We start from the raw sequence: 22,146 nt of genomic DNA, 5'->3' as shown, positions 1-22,146 counted from the left end.
GTGGAGGTGGACTGCTGAGACTTCTGCCCTGCGACATGGCTCCCCGTCGGTGCGCGTTTCCTGGGGCAGCCCGGCTTCGATGGGCCAGGCTGCTCGGCGGGCGTGCTGGGTGGCGTGGTGCCACCCTGTCCTGCCCGCTGCCCACCAGATGCACCAGGGACGGTACGGGGGGAGTCCGAGTGTTCCACGACCTCCCTTGCTGGAGTTACCGGGACGGGCCCCAGAACTTTCTCCTCCCTCGGGGTGCCCGGTGGCCCCCGGGTCTCACTATGGGATGGTGGTGTAAGCAGAGACAAGCGCCGTTGCACCACCGACACCTGGCGCTGCCAGTCCTGGAGGCCAGCTGCGGCATCGACCAGGATCTGAACATTCGCAGCGACGAAGCTCAGGGCGTGCGACATCCCTGTCAGGGACTGTGCAACCTCCCGTTGTGATTGTACGACGCCATCCAGCATGTGCGCAAGGCAGCCGATGCTCTCAGCCATGGCCTGCTGAGACTGGACCAGACCTCGTAGCGCGGCGGCAATGTCCAAATGGCTCTGGCACATGACTGCCTGTGAGACTGCAGCCCTCTCCTGGGCCACGGATGACGACTGCACACGAAGCCTCACGCCTTGCAGAACCTGACCCATGGCCGAAATCGTTGCCCCATTGCTTCCACCGCGGACGCCACCCGTGCGGTGTCGGCCTGGTTGGCAGCCATGACAGGCACCACTCCCTTCTCCTGGACGTGGATGGACTCCTCCAACTGCATCTGTAGATGCTGGAAGACAGCAGTCAACCGTTGTCCACTCCCTGGGGTTCCAAATGCATTGGGTCTGTGGGTGGGTCTGGTAAGTCCAGGAACCCGGGAACCGTCTGGGCGGCAGCTGGTGCTGGGCCTGGCCTGCCCACCGACCGTCCAGCCCCTCGGCTGCTCCTACCTCCACCTACTGTACCGGTGCGGCTGTGTGGTGCGCACCAGTCAGTGACCCAGAAGCCTCATCACTAAAATGGCCAACCGAGGTGAGTGTATCTGCGATGGTGGATATTGTGGGTGACAGCAGTGACGCAAACTCGAGGTCCTCATCTGTACCCAGGTCTGGGGTCTCCTGGGTCGATCCTTGGACCGATGCACGTAGTCCGCGGCCCATGTTAAGTGCCGTGTCCGGTCTGTCTGGCCGTCCTCTGTGCGTCACTGTCCAGAGTCCCCGTTCTCTCTCCGTCACTGTCCTGGCCCGCAGCCCTCTCCTCGTTCGTATCACGGTCATCAGTGTCCTGGCTGTCCATCCTGTGTTCGTCAGTGTCATCTCTGTATGTCCTCTGTGCATACCCCTCCAGTGCCCCGGCCACAGAAGAGGGCACTCCTGTTCGTCCTCCTTCTCCTCTCTCCCATGCGTCCCTGTGGGTGGATGATCTTGGAGCTGGACGTAGGGGGCTTGTCCGAGACGTCCCTGGATTATCGGCTCCTGGCCCTGGAGAACACAATAAGGCATGTATTGTTAGACATGCAGAGTCGGGTGTGAGGAGGTGGCGGGGGCAGTGTGAGGGGGTGGAGAGTGAGGGGGGTTAGGGGGTGGAGGGGTATGTGTCAGGGGGTGGGTTGAGAGGGGAAGATTTGGGGGCACTGGCAGGGGGTGCAGTGTGAGAGGGGGGGGGGAGGTGACGGGCTTCGGGAGTGTAGCCAGGCAGGGGACTCTCACTTGGTCCTCTGCCACCGTTCTGGCATGGTGCGACCTCCCGGGTGGTGGCTCCCCCAGTGAGGTCCAGAGCCCTCTGCTGATGGACGGTGAGGGGGTGCAGCTCAGGTGATCCCCCTCCGGTTCTTGTACGCTCACGGTGGTTGTGAGCTGTCTTGTCCTGCGGTGGGGGGGTGGGAAGCATCACAGTCAGCATCAAGACACGCAGATGTTGGCAACATTATGACTGGGTGGGGGACACTGGGCACCATGCCATGGCTGCTCTCAAGCGGGGTGCGTTGCCCATGTGGGTCGGATGCAACGTGGTGCCCCCCCTCCTGCATGGGTGGGGAGGGGGGGGTTCCCACGGAACATGGTGGGGGGGAGGGAGAGGTTGGGTGTGACCCGGGGAACTCTCGGGGTACTCACCCTCACAGCCCTCGTGAGGTCGTGGAGCTTCTTCCGGCACTGGTCTCCAGAGCGGGGGGGTGTGCCCCACAGCGCTAACCACGGTGCCCACTTCACACCAGCCGTGCTTCACAGTGCTGGATGGGTGCCAGTGCCCATGCCTTGGGCACAGGTTGGCCCTGCGCTCTTCTTCTGCATCCAATAGAGTCTCTAGATCACTGTCTCGGAAGATGGGAGCGGCACAGTGGGGCTCAGCCATCTCTATCCTTCGGGTGCTGTGCGCGGATCGCGCACTTTAAATTGCTCGGCGCGGCGTCAGCCGGGCGTCGCACGATGTCGCCGCTGCTCTGGTGCCCCGCCCACCGCGCTTCTCGCGGCACCGTTGCTGGCCCTTTTCGGGGCCTGAATTGATCGAGCCCGCGGCCGTTTCGCGCCGTCATGAAACGCGACGCCGTTCACGATGGCGCAGACACTCTGCCTCAATATCGGAGAATCCCGTTCTTGAAGTCCCATCCAATTAAGGACAGTGGGCAGGGAGCAATTACGAGACATTCCAGCGCTGGAAGATCAGCAGATGGGGCTGCTGTAGTAGATGAACAATTGTAAGGGTGTCTCAAATTGGAGGCAAAACACTAGTCAAAAATAGAATGTGGCAACTGCTGCCAAACAGCATTGCAGATGGGAAACCTCAGCTGCGACCCTCTGAAATTGTAACTGGGTCAATTAAAGGAGGCATCAGTGGCCCCAATGGCCTCCATCCAACAGACAAAGGCCACAGCAGATGGGTCGTATGCTGTCTGGATAATTCTAGATGGAGTATGATGAGTGCTCTCAATTGGCTGCTTGCTGCTCGCAGTATAAATAAAATAAAAAATCAGAAGAAGGTGGCATCTTCACCAGTTATTTTGAGAGCAAGTATTACTGTTGAGAGGTTGGGATAAAGCCTTAAAAAGCATTGGAAACTAATTCATATATTAAGAAGATTATTTTATGAGAGAAAATGTAATAATTAAAATAGGTGCCTATATTTTAGTGAAGTATTATTTATTTCTTGTATAAAGCTCTCATTAACATGTTACTCCATTTGTAATCCTCTTAAATTGAAACTCCGCTGACATGCCCACCTGATTATTTTGATTTTGTTTTCCATAATTAATATTTGGACCTATTTTATTTTAGGAGAACCAGAGAAAGACAAAGCCAAGGGCAAAAAAAAGCAGTGGTGGCGGCCCTGGGTTGACCATGCTTCTAGTAGGTTTGCCTCAATCATCTGTTAGTTATATGTGCTAATCATGTACCAAATTTCCTTGAATAGACAATTGTATTTTTTATTTTATTCTTCAACAAAAGTTAACAAGTAAAACATGTTTTTAAAAAACATTGCCTATTCTCATTTGATTTAAAGCATGAATTTATTTTAGCCCCCTTGTTATTATTTTGACGGGCTTTATGCTCAGTTTCAACCAAGGTTGGTTGTGTGCCAATCTATTATGCAAGAAGGTCGTTCTGCACTAACTCACCATGACTGTAAGGATCCATCTTGAATGCATAATTAACTGTGCAATTACAGTATGTTAAACATAATCATCTAACCATTTTGCAGTGCACCGTGCTTCAAATATCAAATGCTGTCTACACCTATTAATTTGAAGTCATTCTTTACCTGACAAATTTAGAATTATCCAGTATTTGGAATTAAGCAATTTGAATAATTCAGCACAACAAGGATTTTCTGATTTCATTTCAAGTTAGCTGATTATTTGCATTAAGCAACTTCAGGTTAAGAGGAGTAGACCACGTGCACAAATGATTAGATGAAAGCCAATGTGTGTGCTACCTTTGTGCCATCTATTTATCTGTTGTGAACACTATATAGAAACTGATAAATCAATGGCTGATTACTGAAGAACACAGTTTTTTAGTTGCATTGATGTTGTTTTCTGATCTGTAAAACCACCCGTGTTAATTAGTATTGTTTTAAATACATTAATATACACAGGAAAGACAACAATGCTGTTCCGCCAGACTGCAAGAAATCATTACTTGCAGCTGTTTGTCTCAATCAAACAGCCGTTGCTTCATTATTTATATTTTTGGGTTGGCCTTTACCTTTATGGCTCTGAGGCATGAAAGTAGTGAATTTTTGATCTATTCAAGGAAATTAGGTATCTGTTACATGTGTGATACCAAACTAATTGGTTACTTCGGAGGCTAAGGTCAGTTCCGGGATGCTGTGAATTTTCAGTGTGTGAATCCGTCAGGACCATTTTATGACTGCTTCATTTTCACAAAGAATTGTCATTAATTTTGACCACTGTTTCATTTTTTTCTGTCTATTTATTGATGTTAAGATTGATTCAATTTAACCTCTTTTAAGGTAGTGGTTTGGGTAAGTTACTGAGTTCCTTATCAGGAAAACAAATTACAGTCATTGGGGGTGTCATGATATTCAAACACACACATCACGATAGACTGACCAACAGACCAATTAGCACAGATCCTTAGCGTTGCCGCCACCACCGGGCTCGTGGTATACTTTGTCGGCGAGAGTGGCAGCGGTGCCCTCACCAACGCCCCCAGGCTCGTTCCTTTACAGGACGCCATCTCCATCCTCTTCCATGCCACCCCCTCTCCCTCCATAACCCACTTACGGATCATCGCCACATTTGCTGCCCAGTAGTAGCTCCCCAGGTTTGGCAGCGCCAACTCTCCTCGGTCCCTACTGTGTTCCAGGAACCCTCTCCTTACTCTCGGGGTCTTATTCGCCACATTCATATTTATAACCACGTAGGCACATAATCTTGTAAAAAAGGGGGGATGTCATGATATTCAAACACACACATCATGATAGACAGACCAACAGACCAATTAGCACACATAACACGACAGCCAATCACAGACAAGGGCAGACACAGTATAAGACAAGAAACACGACACCTGATGGACAGTCCATCTGGAGACAGGACATGGACAGGACCTGATTAACAAGACACTCACACAGTCACCACGTGCTGAGTACCAAGACAGATCTGGAAATAACAAGTTGGAATAAAACTGCGTTGTACCAATCGCAACCGTGTTGGTACATCTGTACCTCAGAGCACCCAACACCACATGATACCAGTGAGTGGATCGATACCTGCCGCCATACCTCAGTGTACAGAGACAACCAGCAATACCCAGGCAAGATGTACGGGCTCCCGATTCCGCAGCCGCTCCAGTGCCATGGCGATCTCCGCGAAAACTGGCAGCGATTCCGGCAAACGTTTGAATTCTTCCTGGTGGCAGCCGAACTTAAAGACCTGGCCGATGATGAAAAAATAGAGTTTCTCCTCACCATCGCCGGTGCAAGAGCAGAAGAAATCTTTTTAAAATTCAAGTTCTCCAAGGGGCAAAACAGGTACGATTTCCAGGCAGTCCTGGACAAATTCGCCAAATACTGTGAGGAAAACACACTCCAATCGGCAAGGAAAGGTAAGAAAAGCGGCAGTACTCACCTCGAGGCCGAAATCCCAGACCAGAGAGCGATTTGTTGGGTCGAGGTCGGCGGCCATCTTGCTAAAGGGATTACATTAGCGCAGTTGCGCGAGATGTGCGCAGAACCGGAAGGTTCGTTTGCGCATGCGCGAGACGCCGTGCATGCGCAATCAAGAAAACGGCCATCGGTAAAGGAACAACGATCTGCGCATGCGCAATCGCTTCCTATGTGCTACGTCAAGCGCATCATGACGTCAGAGGCCCCAGACCGCACCAATTTAAAGGGGAAACGTCCCAAATCCAATTTAAAGGGGAAACATCCCAAATCAAAGAAAAAATCTTTTAAAACTGTAAAACAACCTTCCTTCACCTGGAATGACAGCACAATGCCTCAAATTGAACCAGGAAATGAATTTAACCTCCGAAGAACCCTGCAACAAGCAGTTACCTATGCACAAACCGATGATTCCGACCTCGAATACTTCGATACCGATCTTTACATTTTTTCCGGACCTCGCTAGCCCAATGACAGCTCCATGGTCCTAGACGGCTACGACCCGGACGAACCTTTCAGGTTGCACATTGGCGACCCCCGCATTGCATCCGACGCAGATGCGGATTCACTTTTCGGATCTGAGGATCTTCAACCCAGCAGATACGACGTCCCAACTCATCAGTGCAGGATGATGCTGCAGCCTGAAATTAGGAGACAGAAAGCGGTACAAGCCCACAGAGAGCGGCCTGCTGCCACACAGAGCGTGGTCCATGCCCCGCTCAGGGTTCCCGACCCTACGAGGGAAGCAACGCAAGACTCCAATGCGCAGTCCTTACAGGAACAAGACCATGAGGGTCTAGCAACCTCCTCTGACCAACTAGCGGCAGATGATACAAGTCTGCCATGCACACGTAAACAGCAGAAGGCTATAACAGTCCACCACGCTCCAGTGCACAGCAGGACGACCATGACGGTCTATCATGCTACAATGAAGGGCACAGCGCTGATGACTGTTCAAGCCCAAATGAAGACAAGCCGAAGGAACCGCCTCTTCCAAGCCCGAAGAAAAAAGGATTATGCGCTGACCTTCAGGATCATTATAGCCGAAGAGATATTAATAATGCTGCACAGTCACAGAAGGATGCTGAGGATTTGCTAAAGAAATTACTTGTATGTCTAACTTGCAAGGAGCAGACTGAAAATTGCCATTGCTTTAGTACGGATCGAAAAAATGGACAAGACATTGATCCTCATTTAATGGAAATAACACAACCTGAATCATATCTACAGCAGGGACAACTGTCTCCCTTCAACACAAAACCGCAAAGTCCCAACTTCAGAGACCAGCAGTTAGTCAGTAATGACTCTTCAAACCCTGATGGGAATATTAATCGCATTGAACCTATGCACACTCCACTGATAAATGAGCAGAACATTGGAGCAAGAATCCTGAGGACACTGACATCGAGTAGCCAGATAAAGCACTTAAAACCCGCAGCAGTTTCAAGTGAACCAATTGTGCTTTCCAGTGATGGTGAAGATGCAGATAAGGTCGACCCGATTATCCATTGTACCACATTAACTCCAGAGATTAAGCAGTTATGTCTGGGGAGTAGAATGTGGGCAATTGAGAACAGTAAAAGAGAGACTGTGACTATGCCAGTCCCAGCAAAATCAGACCCAGAGACTATGAAGGCATGTACATTAGACAAAGGCACATATGAAGTAACTGAGAAGAAAATTGAAACGGACTGTTCTTTGGAAACTAGTACAATGTTGAAAGAAACATTGGATCCAACATTTGATGCCCTACATATGGGAGAAATTGAGGGTAATGAACAAGGTTCTGCAATGTCTGGGGGAAGATTTAAAATTCCAAAGAAGAAAAGCCCAAATGACAGTCCACCGACATGGTTTGAACCACCAGATGAAAACTCTGACAATTTACCCAACCCTAGTGAACAGCAAGCAGCTACTGAAGATCTACCCATGGTATGTGAAACGAGTGACGACAGCATCCCACTTCCCATGCAAAAGGTGCAAAGTGACAGACCTCAGCTAGTGCGTACAGAGGCACTCGACGATCACGGTGAGACCACTGGTGACTACGGTGACACCACACTACTTCCACCCTCAATTGCTCGAACCTCTCCACTAGTCAATGCATTCCTGCATGTTCCGACTCCAGAAGTGCAGCTTCAAGAAATCTCAGCTGACTCCAGTGAACCTGCTAAGACTCCGGACGGGGAGCATCAACAAAAAACAGACCAGACTCCAGATGGGGAGCAACCAAACGCCGACTCTGATTCACGTAAGCCAGACTTTACTCCAGACAGGCAGTGTTGCAACCTCAGTGATGGCATGCTCAGGGTGACAGCAGATGCCACAACAACAGGAGATGGATCACGTGACAATCACACTGGGTCAGCAATAACAAGCAGCAGCTACAGTCCAAGAGGAATACACCAATTTTCACCACAGCTATGTCCACACATTTGTTCCACACCGACAGTGCGGCCAATGACAGCTCATGCTGGACAAACCCAGTGTTCAAGCCTGCAGCAGCCAGCAGTCTATACAGCATATTCTCAAACAGGCCAGCACTACGGATTGCCCACTAATGGAATCAAGACCGAAGGAGGACTACCGCCAGCGCAATCTGCACTACAGACTGGATGCCTTAGTTACTGCCCAGGATTTGCTGCACCACAGCCTGGCCAGATAGCATATTCCTATCAGATGCAAGGTTCTAGTTTCACACCATCACCAGACATTGATGCGAGCAGCAATTCTGTCTCCAAAGCGACATGCTTCAACGCTTCTCAGCAGAATCACCCTTCCAGCACAGCATGTGGCCAGAACCAGTATGCACAGTCTCATCCGACTTCAACATCTGGCACACCCATGACCTTGAATGATATTGTTGATGGTACCTCTTCAATGTCAACGACCCATCAGCTACAAGATGCCATCCGACATCACCACCACAAACATAAAAAGAAAAAGACTCCACCTCGTTCCTGGTACGCATGACGGATGGATCGGTGCGTAGGCGCAATCGGCGAGCCCTTCGCCTACTTCCACGCTCGCAACGGAACCACACACAGACGCCGTGTCCTCCAATGGTTCCTGATAGTGACTTCGTGGAGCTGCCATATACCATGCCACTTCTGTCGCCACCCGTGGCCAGGCTCGCACCTCAGCCGGTGGTTCTCGACCCACCCTTGAGGCGGTCAACCCGAATTTGTCGCCCACCTACTAGACTGGACTTATGAGACTGTTCACACGTCAAAGTTTAGCAACTATTGTATTGTAACATGTTACTGTTTTATCGTTCCAGATCTCGTTTGACCGGACCACACTTCAAAGTTTTTCTTCTTTTGTTATGGTACAACCTCGTTAGCATGCCACACCTGATATCGCCCCATGTATATAGTTACGCCACATGTACATGCTATAAATATCACGCACACACACCTTTAGCTGCACTCAGGATACATTCATATATATATATTTTTTAATATATTTATTAAAGTTTTTTAACACAATTTTTCTCCCTTACAAACAATAACCCCCACCCCCCTCGTAACAAAGAAAACGAGAAATCGCGCAGAGCAAGATATATACATGGCATAATGCTTTGTACACTGGCCCTCACCCGTACGTGCCAGTTTCCCCAACCCTTCATGTTATCTCTTGCTCATCCACCCTCCCAGGCAGTCCCCCCTTTCCCCCCCCCCCCCGCCTCCCCCCCTCCCAGGACGTCCCCTCCACACACCCCCCCCCCCCCCCCCCCAAGGTTGCTGCTGCTGCTGACCGACCTTCCTCTAAAGCTCCGCGAGATAGTCTAGGAACAGTTGCCACCGCCTGTAGAACCCCTGCGCAGACCCTCTCAAGGCGAACTTAATCCTCTCCAACTTTATGAACCCAGCCATATCATTTATCCAGGCCTCCAGGTTGGGGGGCTTCGCCTCCTTCCACATTAGCAAGATCCTTCGCCGGGCTACTAGGGACGCAAAGGCCAGAATGCCGGCCTCTTTCGCCTCCTGCACTCCCGGTTCGTCCACTACTCCAAATATTGCTAGCCCCCAGCTTGGCTTGACCCGGACTTTCACCACCTGAGATATTGCTCCCGCCACTCCTCTCCAGAACCCCTCCAGTGCCGGACATGACCAAAACAGATGGACATGGTTCGCTGGGCTCCCTGAGCACCTTCCACATCTGTCCTCTACCCCAAAGAACCTACTCAACCTCGCCCCCGTCAAGTGCGCTCTGTGGACCACCTTAAATTGTATCAGGCTGAGCCTGGCACATGAGGAGGAGGAATTAACCCTACCTAGGGCATCAGCCCACAGACCTTCCTCGATCTCCTCCCCCAGCTCCTCCTCCCATTTACCCTTCAACTCTTCTACCAGCGCTTCCCCCTCTTCTTTCAACTCCTGGTGTATTTCCGACACCTTGCCCTCCCCGACCCATACACCCGAGATCACCCTATCTTGAACTTCTTGTGCCGGGAGCAACAGGAATTCCCTCACCTGTCGCCTCACAAAAGCCCTCATCTGCATATATCTAAAGGCATTTCCCGGGGGTAACTCGAACTTCTTCTCCAGTGCCCCGAGGCTCGCAAACGTCCCGTCGATGAACAGGTCCCCCATTCTTCCAATCCCCGCCCGATGCCAGCTCTGGAACCCCCCCGTCCAACTTCCCCGGGACAAACCGGTCATTACCCCTGATCGGGGACCACACCGATGCTCCCATTGCACCCCGGTGCCGTCTCCACTGGCCCCAGATCCTTAGCGTTGCCGCCACCACCGGGCTCGTGGTATACTTTGTCGGCGAGAGCGGCAGCGGTGCCGTCACCAACGCCCCCAGGCTCGTTCCTTTACAGGACGCCATCTCCATCCTCTTCCATGCCGCCCCCTCTCCCTCCATAACCCACTTACGGATCATCGCCACATTTGCTGCCCAGTAGTAGCTCCCCAGGTTTGGCAGCGCCAACCCTCCTCGGTCCCTACTGCGTTCCAGGAACCCTCTCCTTACTCTCGGGTCTTATTCGCCACATTCATATTTATAACCACGTAGGCACATAATCTTGTAAAAAAGGGGGGATGTCATGATATTCAAACACACACATCATGTTAGACAGACCAACAGGCCAATTAGCACACATAACACGACAGCCAATCACAGACAAGGGCAGACACAGTATAAGACAAGAAACACGACACCTGGTGGACAGTCCACCTGGAGACAGGACAAGGACAGGACCTGATTAACAAGACACTCACACAGTCACCACATGCTGAGTACCAAGACAGATCTGTAAATAACAAGTTGGAATAAAACTGCGTTGTACCAATCGCAACCGTGTTGGTTCATCTGTACCTCAGAGCACCCAACACCACAGTGGGTACAAGTTGAGGTGAAACCATAAAACCTTCTTTATAAATGTTCCAACAACATTCTTATGCCTTGTGCACAAGATCGAAAATCTCTGGTATTTCAGCTTTCAACTCCCTCATTCTGTCATCCCAGTAATATTTCCAATCAAGTTATAAATATAAATAGATAGAAAAAACATCTGAAGTTAATGACAGTTTTTTTAAATTATGAGATTTTTGTAAAGGTTATAATGTTTTATAAGGGTTTATAGCCTATATACATTTCAAAAGGATACTTGTAATTGATGCATAACTTTGACAATAAGATGATAACTATTATTTTTACTGATTGAAAAGAGTACACTGTTCTTAATTTCTTTTATTTCATTTGGCATAGATCCAGGTTTTCTTTGTTTATATGTTTACACCCAGTCAAATGTAAATCTGAAAACTTGAAACTTACAAAAAAAGCTTGTTATGTATTATGTTATACTGAAATGCTGTGTCATTTTATGTCATTAGTTGGACAGATTTTATATCATTTTATTTCTATTGAAATGCATGTTTCTGCATGCATTATTTAAAACTAAAATTCAGAAATATAAAACTAAAAGTTATATTTCCATGAGCCTCAGCCTCAACTTCTTATTTTCTTATTCACAGTACTTGCACAGAAATATTGCCAGTCTTTGCAATATTTATTCTCTGTCTCTCCGCCTTTCTTCACATTTTTCAACTATAGCCATCCTTTTTGATGTTCTGCATTCTGCTACTAATTCCTCGTTAAACTCTGTTATCCTGGCTACCTCCTCTTCTTGATTTTCTTGTGCATTCCCTTGAGTTGGATGTTGACATTCAGGTAACCATTTGGGTAGTTTAGTGCTGTACATTCTTTACACTCTGCTCTCTACTACATTATTGACATGGTTCAATCTATAATTTATCATTTGTTTTATTAATGCCAGCTAGTAAAATGGAATTAAATGATTAAAAAATATATTTTAATAAAAGTAACTGAAGATGCATTTAGAAGTCCATATTTTGCATTGTTTCACCTTTCATTTTACTAGTAATGTTATCTTCTCCTGCTTAGTGGTACGAAGTGGAGATTACTATCTCTTTGAGACAGACAGCGAGGAGGAGAATGAAGAAGAACTAAAAGAAGAGGAAGAAGAAGAAGAACCCAAAAAATCAGGTTTCCAGGTACTATTTTGGAATGCTGTTCTAGTTTATCCTTTAATAACATTTGTAGAACCAAAATTGAAAAACATTGAACATCCTCAAAATTAAGTGCATGCAGTAAATAAGAGCTAAAATATTCCATCAGTTGATGGAAATAAAAGCTGTCAACGCAAAGGTTAATTTAGCATCTAAAACATAGGTTAATGTTTTGGATAAGACTCTGTCAGTTCTAACAGGGGTGTTAAGAATCACACCTAAAACAATCTTTTGTCTTTCAGATGTTGACCGATCAAAAGTTTATTTCCAAGATTTTGAGGTGTTTATAATTGTTAAGGGCCAGGGTTTAGAGAACCCCAAAGTATATCATGGAGTTCACTTGACCCACAACTTTTAATAGATTGTGGTATGGGGAGCACATTCCATTCCAGAAATGGAAAAGTATTTTTTTAAAGCAAAACAATGTTTGTTCTATGAACTCAAGTTAACCTTTTTAAAACATACAGTCAACATCTTAGCAACCATTAATTCAAAGACAACCCCCAAAGAATACAGCACTAAGTGATCCTTTAAGCTTTCCTTTTAACATCCATACGGCTTAAAAACAAAACCTTTATCAGAAGCACATCAGGTTAAAGTCACTACTGAAAACATTTATAATTATGAATTCAAATGATTAAGAGATACTCTTTTGATGGCAGAGAGAACAGCAGTACACCTGCTTCGTCTGGCTTCAGCTCCAACACTGAAAATGAAACTAAAACACACCCTGCAGCCTGCTCAAAAACGAAAGTAAAAAACTGACAGACAGCCCAGCTCCACCCACTCTCTGACATCACTGCAATAGTAAACACCCATTTCTTTAACGTACTCTCACTACAGATATTTATATACACACCATTTTACAAACACCCATTTCTTAAAGGTACTCTCACATGACACCTCCCCCCAAGGAAAAAAAATAAACCATCAACTTCAAGATGGTTTCATTTTTCACTATCCTTTAAGAAATGCACACATAAATATACTTTTTTGTTTCGAAAAACAACACAGGCTATCAGGTATAATAATATAGTCCATTTTTTTTTATTCTTCTTCCTCCAACAAGAAGGTCTCTGCACGATCCGTCCATTTCTCTACGCCTCAGCATTTCTCTTTAAAGTCAGATACTTTAGTTCAATCTGATCACAGAGTCCCTTGTAATTCTCCAACACAGGAGCATTGGTTATCACAGCTTTCAGGCGATCAAATGCCTGTTGAAAGGCCGCTGTCCACTGAAATTTTCGACGTTTCTTCAGCAAGTCCATCAGTGGAGCAATCACGCTACAAAACCTTTGCACAAATGTTCGATCAAATCCACTCATGCCAGGAAATTGCATTATTTCCCTTTGTATTGAAGGTATCGAAAACTCCTCAAGGAAAGTGACTTGGGCTTTTCCAAATTCACCTTTTGGCTCGGTTTATCAGCAAACCCGCCTCCTGAAGTCGCTCAAATAACTCCATCAGATGTTTTAAATGTTCTTTACATGTCTGGCTGCAAATTACCAGATCATCGATGTATACCGCACAATTGGGTAATCCTGAAATGACTTTGTTAGTTAACCGTTGAAATGTGGCTGGGGCGTTTTTCATGCCAAATGGCATAACTTTGAATTGGTATATACCATCTGGACTCACAAAAGCTGAAATCTCCTTCGCCCTTTCGGATAAAGGTACCTGCCAGTAACCTTTAAGTAAATCCAATTTGGAAATAAAAGCTGATTGTCCCACTTTCGCAATTCAATCCTCAAGCGTGGGATAGGATAAGAGTCCGTCCTTGTAACTGCATTAACCTTTCTATAGCCAAACACAACCGTTGGGTATCATCTGGTTTAGGTGCCATCACTATTGGTGAGCTGCATTGGTTTCAACCCACTTCAGTTATGCCATTTTTAAGCACACTCTCAATCTCTTTGTTAACCTGTGCCAATTTTAAAGGGTTAAGTCTGTATGGATATTGTTTGATCGAAACAGCATTTCCCATATCTACATCATGAATAGCCATTTTAGTACATCCCAATTTATCTCCACAAATATGCCCACGTGATGTTAAAAGTTCTATCAGGTCAGTTTGTTTTTCCTCTGGAAGTTAACACAACAACTTATCCCAATTTTTAAGAATGTCCTCATTTTCCAATTTCATTTGAGGTATGTCAAATTCACAGTCATCTGGATTTGGTTCGTCACTTTGAGTTAGAATCATTAAAACCTCCTTGTTTTCTCCTTCCCTTTCAAAGTACCTTTGAAGCATATTCACATGACACACTCGGTGAGTCTTCCTTCTATCTGGTGTTTTTACCACATAATTCACCTCACTTAATTTCCTTTCAATCTGATAAGGTCCACAAAACCTAGCTTTTAAAGGCTCACCTACCACTGGTAACAACACTAAAACTTTATCTCCAATGGCAAAACTACGAACATTGGATTTCTTGTCCGCTACCTGTTTCATCCCATTTTGTGCAACTTTTAAACGTTGTCTGGCCAATTCACCTGCTCTATTTAATCATTCCCTAAAATTTGACAGGTAATTCAATAATGTAATTTCTGATTTCTCACTCACCAATTTTTCCTTAATCAATTTAAGTGGTCCTCTTACCTCATGACCAAAAATTAGTTCAAAAGGACTAAATTTGGTTGACTCATTACGATCATCCCTAATTACAAACAGTACAAATGGAATTCCTTTATCCCAATCCTCTGGATAATCGTGACAATAAGCTCTCAACATTGTCTTTAATGTCTGATGCCAGCTTCCCTGCGATTCCGAATGGTACGCAGTTGATTTAAATTGTTTTATTCCTAAGCTATCCATAACTTCCTGGAATAACCTGGAGGTAAAATTTGATCCTTGATCCGATTGTATTTCTGTGGGTAGTCCATATCTAGTTAAGAATTTAAGTAACTCCTCCACAATCTTTTGAGTTGTAATATTACGTACTGGAATGGCCTCTGGAAACCTAGTAGACACATTCATTATAGTCAAAAGACATTGATTCCCACTTTTTGTTTTAAGAAGCGGTCCTACGCAATCAATTAGGACCCTTGTAAAAGGTTCCTCAAATGCTGGAATAGGTATTAAGGGCGCTGGCTTTATCACTGCTTGAGGTTTCCCTATCACTTGACATGTGTGACATGATTGACAAAATTTAACTACATCTTTATGTAGTCCAGGCCAATAATTTGGATTTTAGCTTGAGTTTTCCTTATTCCCAAATGACCTCCCACTGGTACCTCATTTAAAAAATAAAAAATAAAAATTTATTAAAGGTTTTCATAAAATATCAATAACAAAATGAGAAAGAAAAAAGAACCCAACAGGGTTAAGTACAAAACACAATCTAAAAAAGCAACCCCCCAAACCCCTCCCCCCTGTTCATAAATAATAAATTAACATTAACACCCCGACTTAAGACAACAGGTGTATACACCCCCTCAGACCCTTCCGGTGTAAATAACATAAACAAAAATAAAGTAAACCCCCCCCCCCAACCCCCCCCCCCCCGAGCTGCTGCTGCCATTGACCAATGTCTATCGTTCTGCCAGAAAGTCTAAGAACGGTTGCCACTGCCTAAAGAACCCTTGTACCGACCCTCTCAAGGCGAATTTCACCCTCTCTAATTTAATGAACCCTGCCATATCGCTGATCCAGGGTTCCACGCTTGGGGGCCTTGTATCTTTCCACTGAAGGAGAATCCTTCGCCGGGCTACCAGGGACGCAAAGGCCAGAATTCCGGCCTCTTTCGCCTCCTGCACTCCCGGTTCCTCTGCCACCCCAAATAATGCGAGCCCCCAGCCCGGTTTGTCCCTGGATCCTACCACCCTCGACACCGTCCTCGCTACGCCCTTCCAAAATTCCTCCAGCGCTGGGCATGCCCAGAACATATGGGTGTGATTTGCTGGGCTCCCTGAGCACTAACACACCTGTCCTCACCCCCAAAGAACCTGCTCATCCTTGTCCCGGTCATGTGTGCCCTGTGCAGCACCTTAAACTGTATGAGGCTGAGCCTCGCGCATGAAGAGGAAGAGTTCACCCTCCCTAGGGCATCTGCCCACGTCCCCTCTTCGACCTTCTCTCCCAACTCCTCCTCCCACTTACCTTTCAACTCCACCACCGAGGCCTCCTCCTCCTCCTGCATCACCTGGTAAGTTCCCACTGGTACCTCATGTGCAACCCGTAACATCTCCTTTCTATACCCCACTGGCAATACTACTTGATGAACTTCTGTCCACTTTTCAGCCGCCTGCATATGTAAAGGTCTCCATTTTTTCATCCAGACATCACTTTTACAGTAATAACATTCTGGTGTACACTCAGATTCCTCTTCCGTATATGCTTTCTGATACATCCGTTTTATTTCTATATCTTTCTGTTGTAACTCCGCCAATTTTCCTGAACTAACAATATCCGCCTCATCCTCCACCTGTTCTTGTTCTTTTTCAACCATCTGATCAAAAATCGTTTCTGATAATTGCACTTCCACTTAATCTTCACTCTTTGATTTCTCCTCTTATCTTAACCTGTGACTTTGCGACCCTGTTACTACACAGTCCGGAAAAATACCAGGAAATTCAATCTTCAACACTTCAGTTGTCTTATTTTACACTGGCATTTCCACCACAGTAGGCATCACTCCCACCTGCGATCCAGCTATATCCCCAAGATAAACTGTATTCCTGGACAAGATAGTTTATCTATTACTCCTACTACCACTTCACCACGCTTCACTGGATTTTCCAACCTTAACTAATTTTCCTGAACTAACAATATCCGCCTCATCCTCCACCTGTTCTTGTTCTTTTTCAACCATCTGATCAAAAATCGTTTCTGATAATTGCACTTCCACTTAATCTTCACTCTTTGATTTCTCCTCTTATCTTAACCTGTGACTTTGCGACCCTGTTACTACACAGTCCGGAAAAATACCAGGAAATTCAATCTTCAACACTTCAGTTGTCTTATTTTACACTGGCATTTCCACCACAGTAGGCATCACTCCCACCTGCGATCCAGCTATATCCCCAAGATAAACTGTATTCCTGGACAAGATAGTTTATCTATTACTCCTGCTACCACTTCACCACGCTTCACTGGATTTTCCAACCTTACCTTATATAATTGAACACTACTCCTCTCACCCTGAATTCCACATATTACCACCTTTTCTGGCAACATTCTTCCCAAACTACATAACTCCTCATCTCTTACCATTAAAGATTGACTAGCTCCCGTATCTCTTAAAATTGTGACTTCTTTACCTGCTCCTCCTGATACACATGAGTAAACTTTACCCACACAAGTACATTCTTTAAAGAATTCTGGCACATTCTTATCAATCACCTCTTGATCAGGCTGTACAATCTTTTGCACTTCCTTCGCTTCACTTGGGCTTTCCTTTACCACTTTAACAAACCCCACTGTCTTATCCTGTTTTACCACATCAGCCTTCCCAGTGCTTTTCTTCAACCACCAACACTGTGACTTTACATGGCCTAATTTATTACAGTGGAAACATTTGAAATTTTTCATTTCTTTTCCACCCTCCTGGATTTCTTTTTTAATCTGAGGCACACTCTCCTTATTATCTCCCATCAGATCACCTTTACCTTTACCACTTGAGTATTTCTCATGTCCCCAGTTTCTATCCCTCACAGACGGAAACTGATGTCGGAAACCAAGCTTTGATTTATGAACTAATTCATAATCATCTTCCATTTCCGCTGCTAATCTCGCAGTTTTAACCCTCTGTTCTTCCACATGAGTTCTCACTACATCAGAAATTGAATTTTTAAACTCCTCCAAAAGTATAATTTCTCTGTCTGAGAGCTTCATACGTTTGGTCTATTTTCAAAGCCCTCATCCACCTATCAAAATTACTCTGTTTGAGCCTTTCAAACTCCATGTATGTTTGACCAAATCCATTCTTTAAATTTCCAAACGTTTGTCTGTAAGCTTCAGGCACTAGTTCATATGCACCTAAGATGGATTTTTTCACCTCCTCATACGTCGCAGATACCTCCTCCAGTAGTGATGCAAACACTTCACTAGCCCTACCTACCAGCTTTGTTTGAATTACTGATACCACACGTCCTGTGGCCATTTCATTTGTTTAGCTATTTTCTCAAATGAAATGAAAAAGGCTTCTCCCTCCTTCTCGTCAAACCTTGGCAATGCTTGGACATATTTAAGTAGATTCCCACCAAGCCTTCGACTATGACGCTCTTTCTCACTATCCTCATCACTATCCACCAACTGTACGTTTCCCTTTACGTCTGCCAATTTTAACTGACTGTCATGTTTCATGGCCATTTTCTGAAGTTAAATTCTCTCTCTTTATCTTTTTCCCTCATCTATATCTCCCTTTCTCTTTCTTTTTGTTCTGCTAAGGCTATTCTTTCGGTTTTCCTTTCTTCACTCTCTTTTTCCTCTCTCTCTCTTTCTCTCTCTCTTTTCTTTTTTCTCTCTCTTTCTCTTTCCTCTCTCTCTCTTTCGTACTCAAGCTGCTTTAATTCTTTCTCATGTTCCATTTGTTTCATTTGCAACTTAATTATTGCTATTTCCAATGAGTCAAACTGTATCTCAGGTAACTTTAAATGCTTAACCACCGCCATAATTACCTCATCTTTTCGCGATTTGTCAGATAATGTTAACTGCAATGTTTTTGCCAAATCTAACTGTCTGCTTTTAATCTCTGTCTGTAAGGTACTGCGTGTGACCGTCTCCACCCCCAAAAACATCTGAGCCTCTGAAAGAGCCATTGTCCACAACACACTCCCTACTTAAACTAAAATACCACACCTGAAAAGCAACCACAATATCCTCACCCCTCCCTCACTGTCTTTAAGTTCACTGAGCCAATCCAATAGATAGACTTTTATCCTGGACGAGCCCACAATTTGTTATGGGAAAGGGTTTAGAGAACCCCAAAGTGTATCATGGAGTTCACCTGATCCACAACTTTTAATAGATTGTGGTATGGGAAGCACACGACCCACTCTACATTTGTGGGACAGCAGAAATGGAAAAGTATTTTTTCAAGCAAAAAATGTTTATTCGATGAACTCAAGTTTACCTTTTTAAAACATACAATGAACCATTAATTCAAATACAACCCCCAAAGAATACAACACTAATCAATCAGACGTATTTAAACGAGGATCCCAATCTTCATTGGCAGGAACCCTGTTACATCACTGGCAGGGGCAGGAAGAACAGAAAATAAGATCTCACCGGCAAGTTTCTCTTTTTCCAAGTCTCAAGATATCTTGTCCCCATTTATGCTTGCTGCAAACGCAGGCACAAAATTGTGGCAATATTCTTTGCTGTATAAATTATGTTCAACCGTTTCTTAATATCATGTGGAGTGAATTGAATTGGCTGTGGGAAGGCATCAATAATACTGGAGATCTCAGGAGGAGGTCGCGATGGCTCACCTGTATATATGGATGGACTTTATGTCTATAAGCACTTCTTTTTATAGCAGTACCAAATAGACCTGTCACTAACTGATCTTGGATCACTGGCAAGTAATTCTTCCAAAGTTAAGGATAAAGACAGAAAATCAGATAAAGAAAGTGAATTGGACTTTCCAAAAAGTAACTTGTTATAGCCTTTTGCAGTAAAATCATTGCCATGCACTTTCAGTTCAAATATTTTCCAGAGCAGGTCTGTCTTGAAGGAAAAGATACATAATAGCATGGTAACAGCTACTTAGGGCGAGAACAGCAATGACTGTGAAGTGACACTAAACAAACGGTTGATTAACCCACATCCATTTAAAGGCCCGCAGTACCTCTTCAAGGTGAAAGAAGCAAATAGCAAAGGAGATGAAATAATTAGTGATCAATTCCTTTGGAAAATGAAGAGGAATGTGGATTAATGCAGTCATTCTGCAATCACACCTGTTAATAAAAACAGAAAATTCATGGAACCAACAATGTACTATCCTCTGATTCTGATAGTGATGTATAAAGTATTGGAGGCCACCACCATTTCAAGCAAGAATGTATCCTCAATTCAACACATCCACCTTGGTATATCTGAAAATAAATAAAAGTTGAAATCTGGAAAGCACAAACTGTTTAAATCCGTATTCCTAAATGGAAATAAAAGCTTTGATGACAAAAATTCGGATGAAGAGGTTAAAGCTGCAAAACAAAGAATTGTGCATATGAAGCCAACCAACTCGGTGAAGATTGAACCCTTTACTTCTCATTGAAAGTCACCATGTGAAAGAAAAGAGAGGATGTAAAGCTAGAGAGGTTGAAAAGTGTTTACTGCCTAAAAATTAACCAAATACTTCCCTCAGCATTGATTGACAATTCTGTTTGTAGTTTGGCTGCAGAAGATCCTCAAACGTTGGATAAACATTTGTTGGACAATCAGAAAAGACTGGCTGCATTATCCAAGAGACAAATGCAGAAGAAACTCATTCAGGGGGCCATCCCCAGTTTGGTCAGTCAGAAACCTGACAAATAGAAGCATGTTGACTTTGATTTTGAAGAAAAGTGGAAACAAGACACTATTTGAAGATTTTTGATGGAGTTCGAAAATCAAAGATGCATACCTATCAGCAGCATAAGAAGAGAGAAGATCTAATAAAGATACTGAAAAAATCTAGACAAATTGATAGAGACTCAGCAGGGTGCACTCCATTAACTAGTCATGATGTAAACATAGGAAACTCTGAAGAAAAAAAGCCACTCCGTCTCAACTAAAACCACGGAGACTTGCTCAGATAGAGACTGAAATACAGTGCATGTTGGATATATGGCGGAAGCAAGCGGAAATGCTGTGATCCACAGAAGTAGAGTTTGGGAACTTGACGGCCATATTAATAAGATAAACTGTGCTGGTCGCCCTGGATCTTTTCCCTACCATTTTAACATTAACATAGAATTTACAGAGCAGATGGAGGCCATTCAGCCCATCGAGACTGCACCGGCTCTTAGAAAGAGCACCCTACCCAAGGTCAACACCCGATCGCCATAACCCAGTAATCCCACCCAACACTAAGGGCAATTTTGGACACTAAGGGCAATTTAGCATGGCCAATCCACCTAACCTGCACATCTTTGGACTGTGGGAGGAAACCGGAGCACCCGGATGAAACCCACGCACACACGTGGAGGATGTGCAGACTCCGCACAGACAGTGACTCAAGCCAGAATCGAACCTGGGACCCTGGAGCTGTGAAGCAATTGTGCTATCCACAATGCTACCGTGCTGCCCACGGCAATTTAAAATGGGCTCAGATGCCAGTGACCTGGGGGTAGGGGCACTACTACTGCAAAGCCACAACGCAAGAATAGAATAGCCAGTGGGATATTTTTCAAAAAAACCACATATGTCCGTACCACATATTCCACCACTGAAAAGGAAGCCTTAGCCTTGCTACCCCTTCAGAACTTTAAAGTATATGTCCTGAATGACAGTAAACAAAGTTTAATTTATACAGACCATAATCCGCTTGCATTTATAGAGAAGTTTAAAATCTGGGACACACGGTAATTTCGCTGGAGTTTGATATTACAACAGTTCAATGTTAAAATTGTACACATCCTTGAAAAAGATCATGTGATAGCGGATGCTTAGTCACGGGTTTAAGAGCTAAGTAGTTCTCAATGTAGAGACTGGGAAGGAAATGTATATAATGGGGATGAATGAATGGATATATGTTTGTGATTTATGTTTTGCATATCTCATAAAGAAACATCCGTACCATGATGTTTCATTCCTTTATGGAGGGTTGCATGTAAAGGCCCTTCCTATTTATTCTCTTATTTTCCCTTTCTTTATTTATGCTGTTATCATTTCAATCCATGGATGCTTAATGAACATATATCATTAAGTCGAGCAGGGGAAGTGAGGAATTCAAAAGTTGCATAAACAGAACACCGTGCTAGCCTTCGGACAGCAGAACTCAGGCTTTTCAACACCCGAGAGTTTGGTGGGACTTGGTTCGATTGGTTGGCTGATGGCCAAGAATTGGCCAGAAGGCCGTATTCT

The 22,146-nt window shown here is 44.9% G+C and overlaps 1 protein-coding gene across 5 annotated transcripts in view; it reads left to right on the top strand.

Annotated features, from left to right (window-relative positions):
* LOC140385819 (piezo-type mechanosensitive ion channel component 2-like) overlaps positions 1 to 22,146 on the top strand; it is a 1,561,269-nt gene that overhangs the window by 1,283,946 nt on the left and 255,177 nt on the right. For all 5 annotated transcript variants that reach the window (XM_072468377.1, XM_072468380.1, XM_072468378.1 and 2 more), the window contains exons 31-32: positions 3,246 to 3,317; positions 12,013 to 12,122. In XM_072468377.1, the coding sequence (XP_072324478.1) occupies positions 3,246 to 3,317; positions 12,013 to 12,122 (182 nt within the window). The remainder of the gene's footprint in view (positions 1 to 3,245; positions 3,318 to 12,012; positions 12,123 to 22,146) is intronic.

Source organism: Scyliorhinus torazame, chromosome 11 (genome assembly GCF_047496885.1).
Source record: "Scyliorhinus torazame isolate Kashiwa2021f chromosome 11, sScyTor2.1, whole genome shotgun sequence".
Lineage (NCBI taxonomy): Eukaryota > Metazoa > Chordata > Chondrichthyes > Carcharhiniformes > Scyliorhinidae > Scyliorhinus > Scyliorhinus torazame.
Note: the sequence above shows the minus strand (reverse complement) of the source record. Positions and strands in the feature narration are given on the sequence as shown.